The sequence below is a fragment of the Syngnathus scovelli genome, chromosome 5, assembly GCF_024217435.2.
Source record: "Syngnathus scovelli strain Florida chromosome 5, RoL_Ssco_1.2, whole genome shotgun sequence".
NCBI classification, from domain to species: domain Eukaryota; kingdom Metazoa; phylum Chordata; class Actinopteri; order Syngnathiformes; family Syngnathidae; genus Syngnathus; species Syngnathus scovelli.
Genome location: NC_090851.1, coordinates 10,116,689 through 10,132,342, shown reverse-complemented (window position 1 = coordinate 10,132,342; position 15,654 = coordinate 10,116,689). Strand labels below are relative to the sequence as shown.

The following is a 15,654-nucleotide window of genomic DNA, read 5'->3' as shown; positions in this document are numbered from 1 at the left end:
AGCGCCTTGCAGGTGGCAACAATTAACTGTAATTTTTTCAGATTGTAATGATCCATAATTTACCCGTATACCCCCTTCCAACTCCTTTCAGAAGAAAAAGGTTTGCATGGCGCTTTGATTGGGTGCACATTTTATGCCATGTTCTGGTCTTTAAGTGAGATTGTTCGGAGGGGGCCACGACGGTTATGGACACACGAGATAGAAAGGAAGCATACAAAACACCATTCGGTTCCCATTATTACTCATCCACAACATGCTTCTTTCCTCTCAGCGGCAGTCTCCTCTTACTGCCCCATCTTCACCTCTTTGTCTCGCTGCCACAGAGGGTTTAAAACATGCAAGCCTGTCCACCATCTTAGGGATTGCTCATATGCACAATCATACACTCGGGCAATCTTAAGTATGCCTCGTACCGCTCCTTGGCCACCAGCGCGCAACAATCATTTTGTTTTTTATTTTGCAAATGATTTCAGGAGCTAGTCCCCCAGTGAAAGGAAAAAAAAAAAATTATAGGCAAGCCCAGAGATGAAAGACGGTGCACATTTGCAAGTGGTGGATGCTTTTTATTTAGCATATCTCTCACTTCTGCTTTCTCCACCTTCTCCTATTCGATTCACCTGAGAGGATTTAAATAAATCCATACAGCAGAAGATATAAAAGCAATGCATGAAATGCATTTTGAAAAGTGCATCCCTAGTAACAATTTTCCATTTTGCTTATTGGGAGGATCTGCTGCAATATTTTAATAACATGTGGCTTTGTATATTCACGTTAATATTCAACATTCAATAGCATTGTGTGCACTTACTCAGTAAAAAAAAAAAAATAAAAAATAAATAAATAAAATAAAAGCCTAGAGGTGGGTGAGTGTGCTTTGCAAGATTGGGAATCCATTGTTAGGTTAACCTCAAGTTTGTGTACAAGGACTCATTGCAGAAAATATTGTATTTGTATTTGCAGCTTTAGAATTCTTGCTTGTCTATTATTCTATTGTATGGTACAGTATTCCCCACATTGTAGTTTGCCTCTCAGCAATTTTATAAAATGTATACCATTTCAAATGTTTATAGAATCATTCATTTTCATCCTACAATTAACTCGTGGCAAAGTAGGCTCAAAAGGTTCTTGGGTCTAATAGAAAAGGTATATTTAGTTATAAAATAAAACAAGTAGTACTAATTCTCGAATTATATGTCAAACAATGTTAAATATGCTATTAACTGCATTTCCATTACAAATCGCAGAATGCTTCATATATCAATTAATTTTTACCTGAATCCGGCGTTTTTATCTTGTCCAAATATCGTCCTATTGGTTTATTCTCAGACTTGTGTTTTTTGTTGCCTCGCTGACCGCCAGTCTCATGCAAGGTTCACTTGGTATTCAGTATGTTGTTGAACAAAGTGTGTCCTTTTAGACCATCTCCCCATATGAAGTGTTTTGTGATAACTTCTGTTGTGTCTATTATTGCGCTACATAAATAATATTAAATAGATTTTTATACTCATAATGTATTGCATTTTGAACGTTTGGTTTGGGCAACTCATCAACATCTTTAAGAACAATAGATGAATATTAAAGATGTGTAGTGCTTAAACAAATATTTTTAATAATTTTAATATTCATTATCATTTAAATTAGTTATTATTATTTCACCTCTAAGCCGCTGATGCTGTAGGGGTACACACGGCTGACTTGTGTGCTGGGAGTGTGGGATTGATCAGTTGTTGCTGCTCTGACTGACTTTAACAATTGATTTAACAGCATAAAATAGACATTTGTAAGATACGTAGCTCTTCTGTATTCATCCAATATCTAATGTACAAACCCTTCAAAGCATCCATATTTTTACATTCTCAATAACATTTTTTCTCTTTATTTTGACAGATAAAGATGAGCCCAGCAGTTATACCTGCACCACATGCAAGCAACCCTTCACCAGTGCCTGGTTCCTTCTCCAGCATGCTCAGAACACCCACGGTTTCCGCATCTATCTGGAGAGTGAGCCAGGCAGTCCTCTCACCCCTCGTGTCGCTGCTGCTCCAGGGATGGGGGGTGACTGTGCCACGTCGCAGCCTCCCCTTCACGCCGTGCACCTCGCTGAAGGTAGTCCTTACAGCCTTTTGCGAATGCCGGGTTCTGGGTCAGGACGAGATTCAGTATCTACTCCTCGAGAGGGCCGTTATCCCCGGACCCCACCCCTGTTCAGCCCGCCTCCGCGTCATCACCTCAGTCCTGATGACTTGGCCCTGGCAACCCACCATCCCAGCGCCTTTGACAGAGTGATGAGACTCAATTCAATACCACTTGAACCTCCCCCAAACATGGACTTCTCCAGAAGGCTCCGTGAACTAGCTGGAAATGCCACAGGAGCCTCACCTCCTCTCTCCCCGAATCGGCCCAACCCTATGCAACGCATTCTTCAACCCTTCCAGCCAGGTTCAAAGCCTCCATTCTCTGCAACCCCACCTCTTTCCACCTCTCAGTCACCTTCTGGTTCAAGGTCTACCCCCAATGCCACATCCAACACAGTTCAACCAGGCACGCCATTAAAGGCAAAGTCTTGTGAGTTCTGTGGGAAGACTTTCAAGTTCCAGAGTAACCTTATTGTGCACAGACGTAGCCACACAGGGGAAAAGCCATTCAAGTGTCATCTGTGTAACCACGCATGCACCCAGGCAAGTAAGCTAAAACGACACATGAAGACACACTGTCAGAATAAGTCCTTGGTGCTTAATACCAAGTCAGAAGATGGCCTTTCAACGGCCAGTTCGCCTGAGCCTGGTACCAGCGATCTGATGGGCAGTGCCACTGATGCTCTCAAGTCAGTGGTAGCCAAGTTTAAGAGTGAAAACAATGGTCTGATGGCTGAAAATGGAGAAGAGGAAGATGAGGAGGAGGAGGAAGAGGAGGAGGAGGAGGAAGAACAGGAAGAAGAAGAAGAGGAGGAGGAGGAGGAGGAAGAAGAGGGTGAAGAGGAGGAGATGGAAGGTAAGCCTGTGGTTAGAGACATCGAAGAGGACAGGAATGACTATCGCTTCAGCCTGAGGTTAGAAGGGGCCCGCCATCACCAGAACAGTGTGGCCCTGCACCCCCGGCGTCGGATCTCCTCGCAGGAGCCTCCTGATGATGACTCAGCGATGGAGTCAGACCGGGCCGATGACGTGACCACGACAACAATGAATGGTCTGGGACCCTTATCCACTGACGGCCTGTCCAGGAAGTTGTTGGGTGGAGGCATTAGCCCAGGCTCCCTGAGTCCTCTGTCCAAACGTATCAAGGTGGAAAAGGATCTAGACCCCCCTACACCCACTATCGCAAACTCAGAAAACGTCTATTCCCAGTGGCTAGCAGGCTATGCTGCCTCGCGGCAACTCAAGGACCCCTTCATCAACTTCACTGGTGGAGATTCCAGACAATCGCCCTTCGCCTCCTCATCGGAGCACTCGTCCGAGAATGGCAGTTTACGCTTCTCGACGCCGCCGGGTGAGCTCGATGGAGAACGGGCCGCTTCGGGACGCAGCGGGACGGGCAGCGGGGCCAGCACACCCCACGGCGGCAGCGGGAACGGCAGGCCGAGCTCCAAGGACGGCCGCCGAAGCGACACCTGTGAGTTTTGCGGGAAGGTTTTCAAGAACTGCAGCAACTTGACTGTGCACCGACGCAGTCACACTGGAGAGCGACCCTACAAGTGTGAGCTGTGCAGCTACGCCTGCGCCCAGAGCTCCAAGCTCACACGCCACATGAAAACCCATGGACAAATGGGGAAAGACGTTTACAAATGTGAAATATGCCACATGCCTTTCACTGTCTACAGTACTCTAGAGAAACACATGAAGAAGTGGCACAGTGACCGTCCTTTAGCTAACAACATCAAGACTGAGTAGGCAAAGAATGGCATGCTTTCTCTGTCAGCTCCTTTGGCTAAATTTCAACCCTGGATATGTAGCCAACAGATAAACGGAATGGACTACAGGGTCAGACAACAGTACACAGTACAGCCCTGTTATCGTTCCCAACCACTGGGGCAATACTCGTGTATGAAACAAAACGTTTTGAGCCTTTCTATTGTGCAATAATTTACACATTTTATATATTTTTTTTCTAACTGGACAGCATGCTTGGTGTATTCATGGCTACTCTAAAACTATCAGTGACTGGTGGGTTTGGTTGTACTCGTGTTGCTGTTGATCCTTTTGATTTAGCCAACATTTTGGAACCCTTGCTGCGGAAAGTACATACTCTTTAACATATCATGTACAGTTTGGTTTCCAAGCATAGTGGAACAGTGTCATATTATTCAAACTTCAAACAAAAAAAGCAGGGTCATGTTTAAAACTGATTTTTGTTAAGGATTTTCCATGCAAAATAGACGTAAAATACCTATATGTACATAAATATATATACAAGGATTGGGCTGCCTATGAAATGCTAGGCACTAGCACCATGACTTATTTCTTTTAACAAACAATGAAAATAATACTATGGTGTAAAATGACAACAAAGAGTGCCTTGGATATCTTACCTTCATTAGTTAATCCTCCTTTTGCTATAAGCTCGGCGTTTCAGATGTAGATGATTACAGGACATTTTGTGCACATATGGAATAAACAGGTTCTTGCATCAAGCACCTGAACAACCCTGCCGTGTTGTGACTGAGCAGAGCATTAAGAAACCAGTTGAAACAAAATTGAAAAGATAAAAAAAAAAAAAAAAAAGATTGTGTTTTTTTTTCTGGCCAATCATTTATCTGCCTGACTGTATATTTTCATTCTTCAGATTGTAATTCTGTTTACTGGCATGTTACATGCTCAAAAAGGTTTGTGGAGGTTTTCGTTTTCTGGTACATGTGTATCATACTGAGAGGGTACTCTGTAGAGTTGTTTTAACCAACGTGAAGCTCTTAATTTTCCAGAGTGGTTATTTTCTTTGAAAATGAAACTTGTTTTTTTTTGTTTTTGTGTGGTGTTTAACACAATTGTTTAGTGTCATCTGGGCAGTCTGTGTAGCCATCATTAACTTGAAGACCACAGAATCGGTTGTCGTCTTTTTCACATCAGGCAGGTTTTGATTTTGGTGATGGTGGGGATACTTGGTGTGGTTCGGGGTTACGGGGATGGAATGGGTATAACCAGATGTTTCTACAATTCAAAAGTTCTATGCCCTCTTAATTCTCTTTTTTATAAAATCACATTGGTCATACAATTAAAATTTAAATTATACATCCTCCTCCACACACATACACATAGTATTTTTTTTCTTTTTAGTTAAATGCTGTGACTCATTTTAATTGTAGTATTTCCTCTCACCACCTTGCCATTTTTTAAAAAATGATTATAGCACTTGTCACTCTGCCTACAGTCTGTATCTGTCTCTCTAATCGGAGGTACAGTCGGTTGAGTATAAAATGAGGACCGGATTACATATTCCGGACTATTTACGTGCACTGTTCCGTTTCCCCAGTTTACAGGTGGATGCTCTAGGGAAAAACTTGGCTCTTGTGCTGATCAATGCAGTAACTGTGGTGTCATTTAAAAATATACTAAAAAGAATTAAGCTAAATTGAAACTAAACAAAGTTGAACATGCTTTGCTAAATATGTCGTGACAGCGAAACCTAACTTTGGTTGAATTGGGTATCGATGCAGAAAATGCTATTGAAATGTCCCATTATATTAACCTTAAAATATACCCTTCAGTACAGAAAAAACGTAAAAAAAGTACTTTTTTTTTTTTTTTTTTACAAAATAATTTGTATTGCTGATTTTTTTTTTTTTTTTTTTTAAGTACATGTAATTTTCTTACGGGAAGAGTTTATTTAAATTGTGTTTTTGATTTGTGTTGTTGATTCTCTTTCTTGTCTTGTTGACATTCAGGACTTGATCACTTTGTATTGAATTGTAATGAACATGGCTTGTATCATTTTTTTGCCTTTACTGTACACACATCTTCAGGTTGAACAAAATATTTCGCGATGGGGGAAATATATGATAAATAAATATATAGAGAGAACTTAAACACATAGGAAGATGCACACTCATGTAAGTTCCTAAGTTCAAAATACATTTATGGTTGACTTTTTTGTATTTAGAATTGCATTTGAAATTAATGTTCACTTAGTGTAGGCACTTATAGTATTTATGTTGGAGCCTGTATTTTTAATGGTTTTGCCTGTACTCTTTAAAAGTTTCAGTGTACCCTTTTTTTTCTGTAGTGAAAAAAAATCCCAACAAGCTGCCGCCGTATATTTTCTTAATTTGGCAGGATAATATAGTGTGAATAATTTGTATGCTTGAAAATAATGTTTTTCAAAACTAAAATGTTGTGGTGTTCTTCAAGGGTGAGAGGTCATATGATGACTTTTTCAGGCAGTCCTACTGGACTTACCACAATGAGGTAAAAACAGGTGGTTGTACATATCCTTTTTTTCTATGTTTTTCTCCTGCCATTTTATATGCAGTAATACAAGCTATTGTTGGGTTTTATTGTTAGCCAACTTTTTACTGTCCTTAAGCATGTACCACCTGAAAACATTCCAGCTGTTAATGAAACGTGGTTTTTTTTATATGCAATCAGTCCATCATATATCTGAAAAGCAATTTTTTTTTTCTTTTGCTGAATTTTGTTATTTTGAATTCATTTCCTGTTGTATTTTACTTTGCCAAAACAACCACCGTGCTTGATTTACATAGGGTACATGTCATACCATATGCAAGTTATATTGTCAATATGAGAAAATGATGAATGAAAAAGAGGTTTGCTACATGTTGTAATAGCAGATGGTTCTGATGTACATCCATGTTTCAGCCTGATTCCAGTCTGTGTTCTGTACTCTTATCTGCTATCAAGTGAACTTGAAGTTGACATTGGTTGACATTATTTATTATGACTGTACACCCACATTCAGTATATGCTCTGCTGAGAACTGCGTCACCCAAAATGCGTCTGTTTATTCACCACCAGCCCCTCCTTTGTGATGAATTCTGTTGGCTTGGTTTCTCTGTGTGATGACCAAAGGTCACAGATCAACATTTAAGAGTTCCCGTTCAGCATACAATTGTTATTATTTTACACTTATGGAAATGCCACTGTTTTCAGCTGTTGCCTGCATTTTTCTCTTCACTCAGCCATTTTGTCTTGGGATAAAATAAAACGTATGACATACATACATTGCTGGTTTTCTCTGTAGTGTGTGTGTGTGGCTGTGTGTGTGAATATATTATACAGTATTCAGTCGGCCGAATGATACCAACATTCGGAAAAAGGGACACAGAAAGCTTAAAAAATACCAAGGGCTGAAAGAATAACTACAGAGGGTGAAGGCAAAAGTGGTGCCACTAGTGATCCAGGGCACTAAGCCCCAAGCTGCCTGGATGGCTCCAGCAGATACCAAGAACAACATCTGACATCTCCACGCGGAAGAATGCAAATCTGGGAACAGAAGATCCTGCGCAGAACCCTCAAGAGGGCCTGAGCTTGAAGGAGACCCTGCTCAGGTTTTTGTGATATAGTAGAGCAATATATGATTAGATTTAATTCCCATGGGCCCGATTTGATTCGCGATTTACTTTGTATTTTGATTAAGAATTTCCAGTGCCAATTTCACTTTTAAATGGACAACATTCTCAGAAGAAGCAATGCTGCAAATAGTCGAAACATCTTGCTCTAACTTGGCGCATCACTATAGAAATATTTACATCAATTGAACCCAATGCAGTTAGTTACATTACTCACATATGTTTTATTGAACATGCCCTGATCAAAACAATAATTTAAACCAATCCCAACCACAAAAGTGGCAAAAACACACTGTATTATCATGACATTCACATTCCTGTGACTGTCAAGTTTCAGTTCATTTTCTGTTCATTGCTGGCTCACATTGTAAATAAACACACCATCAATTGTATACAGAAATTAAATATAACAACACCATTGTGTTCAATGTCTGGAACAGTTCAGAATTAAATAACTTGCCAAAAACACATAATATGGGACTATAACATCAAATTCACCACAAACATTCAATGTATTCATGTGTGCAGATCACTACAGACGTCTATTCCAAGTCCAACCTGTCTGAAACAAATAACTCATAAAAGGATGAAAAAATGCTGATGTTATTGTGAGCCAGGTGAATTTGAACTCTGAGTCAAGAAACAGTGACTACTTTTACATGCAGTCAATAAAGCGTTATGATTATTGTCCTCTTAAAATGCAATACGTGTTTAGGATGATGGAGAATAAACTGTCATGATTTTTTATGTTCATTCTAGTCAAAATTCAGCCCAAAATTCATTTGAAATGAAAACCATTGCTTTAATTGTAGCTCTGAAAATGACTGATTTGTTAAATGAATGAATGGATGTTATTGAGAACAGTGAATTACGAAGCTTCTAATTAATTTCATTTTTATTTTTATTCCCACAGCAGTGCAGCCCTCCGTCTCACAGATCTGCCAGCCTGCACTTGTCTGTTAAATTACCACCATGGAGTTCAACCTGGCTCAGCTCGGATACACCAGTATTTATGCTGGTCACGAAAATAGAGCTCCATTTACCAAAAAAAAAAAAGCCATCAAGTAAAATTGAGCTTTTGCTACTTTGTGTTTTGGAAACGTTTGGTGGTGTAACAATGCTGTCCGTTCTCATGGAATGACAGAAATGCATAATGTGCCAATATAAAATTTGTTTCTTCTCTGTTTTACCACCCCTCCTAAAAAATCCTGCTGGATTAAGTAAACAATTTTTTGCATTATTTCTTACATGAACAAGTCAAAATGTAAGCAATTGGAACAGCCGGTATTCAATCTATGAACTAATTTTTTTTTTTTTTTGAAACCCTACTTATTCTTCATGAAAGGAGGCTGCTCTCATGTCAAGCTACCTAAGTATCGTATCTGTTGTATGCAGAGCCTTTCTTATTCCATCCTATTTCTTCCACTCTCAGCTCTCATCTTTGTCCTCCCTGCTGTCCTTCCACACCACTTAATCAGCTTGTTTTTCTGTTTCAATGTACATCATGTGCCAGTCCATTTTCCTTAGATATTCAGCATTCAACTTTATAAATATCTTCCCATTTCCAAATCCCCTTTCTTCCAATCGTTCCTCTCCTGCCTGCTGAGGCACCGGAGGCCAATGCGACTGAGTAATCACTCTTCTTGTCCTAGCCATGGTGCTGTTTGTCTAGCAGGGCCAGATTAAAGTTCACAGATAGAAAGAGGTTCCTGCTTAGGCCAGGTGTTGACAGTTAAGATAAAGCAGAGTTGTAAGGAAGTGGGACTGGTCGGGTGGGTGTTGGGAGAGGAATTGTTGCCTTGTATGCTTTCTCCCCCACCCTCCCCATCTTCCAAGTTCAATGTCAAGAGCCCAACAATGCCCAGCTCACAAATTCTAAAGCAGCAACAACACATACCTTGCTTCTAACCCAACCAATTACACAGTATGAAGAGAAACTGCTTTTGACTGAAAAAAAAATCCAATAAACATAATTAATGACTTTACACTGCTGTTTGGTTGTTCTTATAGGGGATGCACATAGATTTATGTTGGTTCCTCTCGAAAAAAAAAGGAAGATATTGCATACGGACCACCCTCCCTCTTTTGCTCTCCTACTTTATCATTTTGTCCTGACTTGCCTGTGTGTGTTTAAAGCAAGGTAGGCCTCCCAAGCATAGCTGAGGAAATCCTGTCCAGAAGAAACTCTGTGTGTTGAATCCCCTCTCTAATCCTCATATGACCCTAGTCCTTATTTGCTGCTCTTCTGATTACCTCCATTCTTCTTCCTCTAGTTTTAGACTCTGTATTGGTCTTGCTTTTTGAGTGTCAGTGAGAAAAGGAAGGCTGAAGAGCAGAGATGGAGAGGCAGACTGCAGCTGTGCGGTCGAGCAGTGAAGAGGGGGCCTCGTCCGGACTACTTGGAACAATATAAAAGCACTAATCACCTAGGACAGCTGACACTCAGTGCCATGCACACACACGCATGCAAGCACAATAGACACACACAAAAGCACACATCTAAGGATTGCAGTGGGGTGTAAGGAGAGGAGCTCTGCCCAGACAAGACTTGCAGGTCTGGCCCAGCAAGAAAACAAAGTCTGTGTTTTGTCTATAGGCAGCAACGCTTCGGGGCTGAAATGCTTTCACACAAACATGCACCTACGCACATTCAGTACACCGAGTCACAAACACGTTCACATGAGACTCAACTTATGGACGCAGTTTACTGGCCAACCTGATCACCATTAAAATAAAGCAGCCGTAAGTTAAATGTCATATAATGCAGCTCTGGAGCGGAAACATGATCAAGCAGACATGCGCTCACGCACGCACGCGCACAAACACACACATGCACGTAGACGCACACACACAGACACACGTGCATACACAAAAGTGTCTTCGGGAATGTGACCTTTCCCCAAAAGCCTCCCTTTCCTGCCCTGGCTCCCCTCCCCCTCTGGCTGTGTGAAGACTGAGGAGGTCAAGGGTCAGGTTTTGGGGGGCTTGAGATTAGGTTTCACATGACTGAGCACCTTTGTTGGGGCAGGCCAGCAGAAAGGAAACGTCCAGGAGGGTAGCTGTGTCTGTCTGAGGAGAGCGAGAAAGGGGGAGGGCGAAAGACGAGACAGGAGCTTGGATGGATGGATGGTTGAACTTGAAGTTTGGCAAGAATGAAGTTGAAGTGCAAGGAGGGAGATGTTGAGAAGGTTGGACAATGAAAGAATAAAAAGAACCGGAAAAGCCTCACCTGCATTCCTCATGCTATAGCTCATGCTACTGCCTCACTCGCTCTCTCTCTGCCTATGTAGCTTCTGTGTCAGGCTGCAATCAACCAGCATCCTCAGACACTACTAGAAACATTGATCTCCCACATGACCACACAGTGAGAAGAAAGCCTCGGTCAAAATAGCAAACTAGATCCCAGAGAGAAAAAAAAAAAGCCCCTCTCCCACCTCCCTGCCGCACGACATTGTCGTGGCTGAGACAATAAGTGGCATAACTTTGATCTGGATTTCCTTGCATGTGTGTGTAGGTCATTTCAACACCTCAGAAAACAAGAGAAGGGTAAGATTTTAACAACCTGCAACAGTTTCAACTCAACGAGTCGCAGTGGTGGGACTGGTACTGCTGATGGCTTCCAGATAAGGTGAAAACTTTGACCTCGCACTGAAATAGAAGGACAAGGGGTGGAGGTTTCACGCTGAAGGAATGCCTTGAGTACGTGCTGACCAAAATTGACGGAACAATTTTCGTTTCATGAGCAATCAAAAGTCAGCCGTAGGGTATTATTCTTAATTTTCAGATTTTGGCATGCTTTTCCGGTGCAAGAGTATAAGTGCTTGTGTGTGCTCGTCAGCATAGTATCTCTGAGGAGCCTTATATTTCAAAGAAACACGACAAAGAAATTATGAATAAAATATATAAATATGCCCCAAAACATTTTTTGTCCAAAAAATCTCACCACATTGTTCAGTTCTTCGTCATTCAGTTCATAATGTAGCCATAAGGTTCACATTCACTTTGTGACATGGCCACCTACCAAGGAGCTCTTTGTTTACGGATCATAGTACTTTGTACAAAGGCATTTGCAGGAGACTTGGCTTTACTTTGAGTGATATACGTATCACCACCAGAATTACTGTGGAGTTTACCAAACACTGTAAACTACAAAAGGCAGGCAGATTTCAAACAAAGAGAGCAGCTCGTACAGCAGCCAGCTCTCTCTGTCTCTCAGCTAGCTCTTGTCATCTGCCATGCTGCCGATCCTGCTCAACCTTCATCTGTCACAGTCAATGTCCACCTCCAACGTTGGCTCCTTTCTCGGCTGGCTTTGACTCCTTTTCAAGTGCTTCCCTTCTGTGGAGATCAGTCTCTGTGAAGGGCTCTGGACTTTTTTTGCTGCTAAACCAACAGAGTCACATCATCTGCAAAAAGCAGGAATGTAACACTGAGGCCACCATACTAGACCCCTCCAATACCTTGGCTCCACCTTGAAATCCTGTCCAGAAAGGTCAGGAAATGTATCAGTCAAAACAAAAAACAAAGGTCAGGTCTTTATTACTTGAAAGGTAAAATTCAGACTTCGGACTAAACAGCTTGATACAGCGTTGATCAATCCAGGCCATATCTCCCCTCCAAAATACTAAGTCATTAAAAAGTAACAATTCCAGAGATCTCATCTCTGAGAGTGAAAGTAGCCTCAAGAGGAAATAATTTAAAACCTTGTCATTTGACCCTAGTTGATGTATGGCTGTGCATTTGGAGGAACAGGCCTTGGGATTACTATACAGTGAGTCAAAATACATTATTCTTAATTTATGCAGTATTGTAATTCACAAAGAAAAGATACCAACATCAATATAGTATTCCTGACATACACGTGGAGTGCGTATTGAATTAGGGTGTGCAGTGTAGTCCATAGAAGAAGGGTTTTTGCATTGAAAAACAAACTGGATCAGGAAAGTAATGTGTACATTCAGAGGAGTGCTTTAATTTCCAATTACATATTTGTGACAACACATTGCTGTACATGTGCTTCAGCCATAGCTCACCAAATGTGTCTCATTTCAGAGATTGTTGATAGACAGGTGAGGTTCAGGGGTGAGTAAGGTGAACCAAATCCCAGGCAGTGGATTCCACAGATCATCAGATTTGACCTTGGGGTCTGTTGCTCGGAGTGCTGTAACTGCCAAAACCGTCATGGCTAAAAACAGTATATCCGTGTGTGTGTGTGTGTGTGTGCATGATAATCTGTAACATGTGAACTTTTTGTAAGGATGTATTTTTTATTCAGACGGCGATATTGACATGTTGGCGTGGCTGTCCTTCATGTGCGCTACTTAAGACGGCATTTATATGACCTGTAAAACAGGGTCATATCATTTGTACTCTCTGACTCCTGTGTTCTTTTCCGTGCACATGGAGGAAGATTCTTTCAACTCCGTGTTCACTGAGCCGACATACGGCACCTGTTTACTGTCCTATGCATAAAGAGCCAAAGTTCATTAACCGTCCTACCGTCCATTGTTTCCATTGGGAACATTTTTTTAGTCAGGGCTGGACAGTGATTTAGCAGATACGATTTACTGTATATGACTTGTCAAATGTTGCTGAGTCAGGATTCTAAAAGTGGCTGATGTTTGACTAAGTTGTATCCAGAAAATGTTTTATTTTTCTGGGTTGGAATCAATCTATCATGCAATATAGATTTTGTAAAAGTCGGAAACAAATACAGACACAATAATTAATGAATATGACATGTTGCGTCCAGAGAATGCATTCTTTACATTATTCAAAGACGCCAATATTAAACACTTTTTTTTTTCAGACCAATACCAGTACGAGTACTAAATTCTTGTCAATACCGATACCAAGCATAGACACCACTTTTATATATAAAATGTTCCCAAATAACAATGACAGATATTTTTGGAAAATATACCCAGTAATAATACAACCTATAGCAATCATCTTTAAAATTGCATGAAATTAAAGTCTATTTTGGATTATTCTAATTTTTAATTTCTAGTTCCTGATTGTAAAACGACCACATAAGGGCGGTTGATAATGGCCAACTTCGCGAGTACTTTGAAATAAGGCAGATATTGACTCTTATCAACTACACACATACAAATAGTACATAAACGGAGATAAAATTTGATTTTCTAGAAAATAATGTTTACCTCTTCTTTATTTATGTGATACACGAGTGTGTTTCCTGTTACGTCTGCGCACATTAAAGGTGTATGTGCCTCTAGTTGGCCTCCCTGGGGCCAGCAGGGCTCTTTGAGCCACTCCAGCTGTTGCAGGGGTGACAGAGGCTAAGACCAGTCGGGGTTGAGAGGTGAGAGGGCTCTGGAAGTTTCTGAGAATTGCCGCGCCACTCTCAGTTCACTTGCGGTTCATTCCTGAGGCCCAGGGGTCAAAGAGAGCAGGAAGGGAAGGAGGGAGCGGCGGATGGGGGTGGAAGAGTGGCTGCAGGGCCATGGTCACATGCTTGACCTGCTAGACTGACCTTGTTACTCTCGGCGCATACTTGCTCCTCACTGATGTTGTTACTGTTTTCTGCCAATACATTGATGTTTTTCACATGTTTAAACCATGAAAGTGCCAGACAGGTACGCTCAGCTTTATGTTTTTTTTCCTCCAATAGGCACACAGATGTATTCGAAAGCCATTTTTTAACCCGACTCCATTTTCTTTTCAGTCTGCAGTTAACATGCTTGTTTTCACGGCTTTTGGCGTTTGTGCTTTGCAGAGAGTTCTCCCAGACCAGGCACCCTGTAACATTGTGGTCTTAATGGGGCCAACCAGTGGTCTTTGGTGGGGACGCATTCATTGTGGGCCTCTGTCCGACAAAGCACTTGTCACTCATTGTAGTGAACTTGTGTTGTTTCTATGCGGCGCTCGAGCAGCCCAGCTGTCGTCAAAAGACCCAAGGCAACTCTACGCTCGCCTGAAAGAAACAAACAAACAAAGCTGTAAAACAAGAAAATGAAAGACAAAAAAGGGTCACAAATAACGAGTGTACAAAAAGCATCCTGTCCAATTGCACCTTGGGAGTCTGCCTTTGGGAAGAGAAGGTTCTGAGCGGGGCGCGGGCACAAAGGGACTCGGCCCCTCCTGTGTTACTGTTCGATGGACCCTTTGGACCAACTTGTCTCCATTCAGCTGGCGCTCTTATGCACAGGTGTGTCCTTGTGTGTATATGTGTGTGTATCCACAACACTGACATCTCTTTGGACCCAAGTGCTCTATTGAAAATAAGACGGAGAGTGCAGCCAATGAAAAGAGATAAAGTGCAAAACAAGGATGGAGGGAAGAATAAAAGAAGAGTGGCTTCCTTGCTTTTCAGGGCAAGGACAATGTTCCGGCCTTACTCCCACGCTCTACACTACTCTCTTTGCACCCGTGGCCTTCTTAGTGACCACAACCATCAATCTGTTTCACTTCATTGAAAGGCATTCAGAAATGTCATTTTATGCACGACTTTCAAGTAGCAATTGGCTATATTGGTGTATTCAATCAACTATATGAGTACTTTTTTTGTTTTATATACATGTGTGTATACATTTTAATGAGTTTAACATTGTGATGCGCTTTATGCAGTCGGACGCTAAGTCACATCATCATTTTTTTGTCAGGATAAATAACCGTTGAGTAATTCTGACGGTATTTATGGAATATTACGATAACTTTATAGATCTCTCGGGTTGGCGCTAGCTGGCCAAGCAGCCATCCAGACAGGCGAGTGAATGGCTCCATGCCAAGGCCAATTGAGAGGTGCTGCTGTGGTGGAGAGCCAGAGGGGAGATGGTCATCCATTATTCATCGCTAAGGCAAATAATCCCCCACAGAATTGGTCTGGTCTTGTCTGGCCTAACGGTTGGGGAATGGATGGGATGGTCCGGGGGGCAAATGGGGAGGGTTTCTGGGGCTGGGGGATGGCGGGTTTGAGGGTTTTTCAGTGGAAGTTTAGGAGGATCTTTTCGGGGACTGAAAGGGGGTAGCGGGCTTTCTGTAAGAGGGGATGCGGGGGGGTCTTTTTGAGGATTAGATGCAAATATGTCTTTGATAGCTTTCACAGTCTGGGAGTCCTATTCTGTTTATGGATATTCATATTAAGTCTAATCTTTGGAAACAATCCTCGGCATGGT

At 41.7% G+C, this 15,654-nt stretch overlaps 1 protein-coding gene across 1 annotated transcript in view; it reads left to right on the top strand.

The window, feature by feature from the left end:
* The window catches only part of LOC125969351 (B-cell lymphoma/leukemia 11A), a 35,040-nt gene extending 27,871 nt beyond the window's left edge, over positions 1-7,169 (top strand). The window contains exon 3 of the mRNA XM_049721278.2: positions 1,888-7,169. Within this exon, the coding sequence (XP_049577235.1) occupies positions 1,888-3,887 (2,000 nt within the window). The 3' untranslated portion in view covers positions 3,888-7,169. The remainder of the gene's footprint in view (positions 1-1,887) is intronic.
* Positions 7,170-15,654: the final 8,485 nt, after the last annotated feature.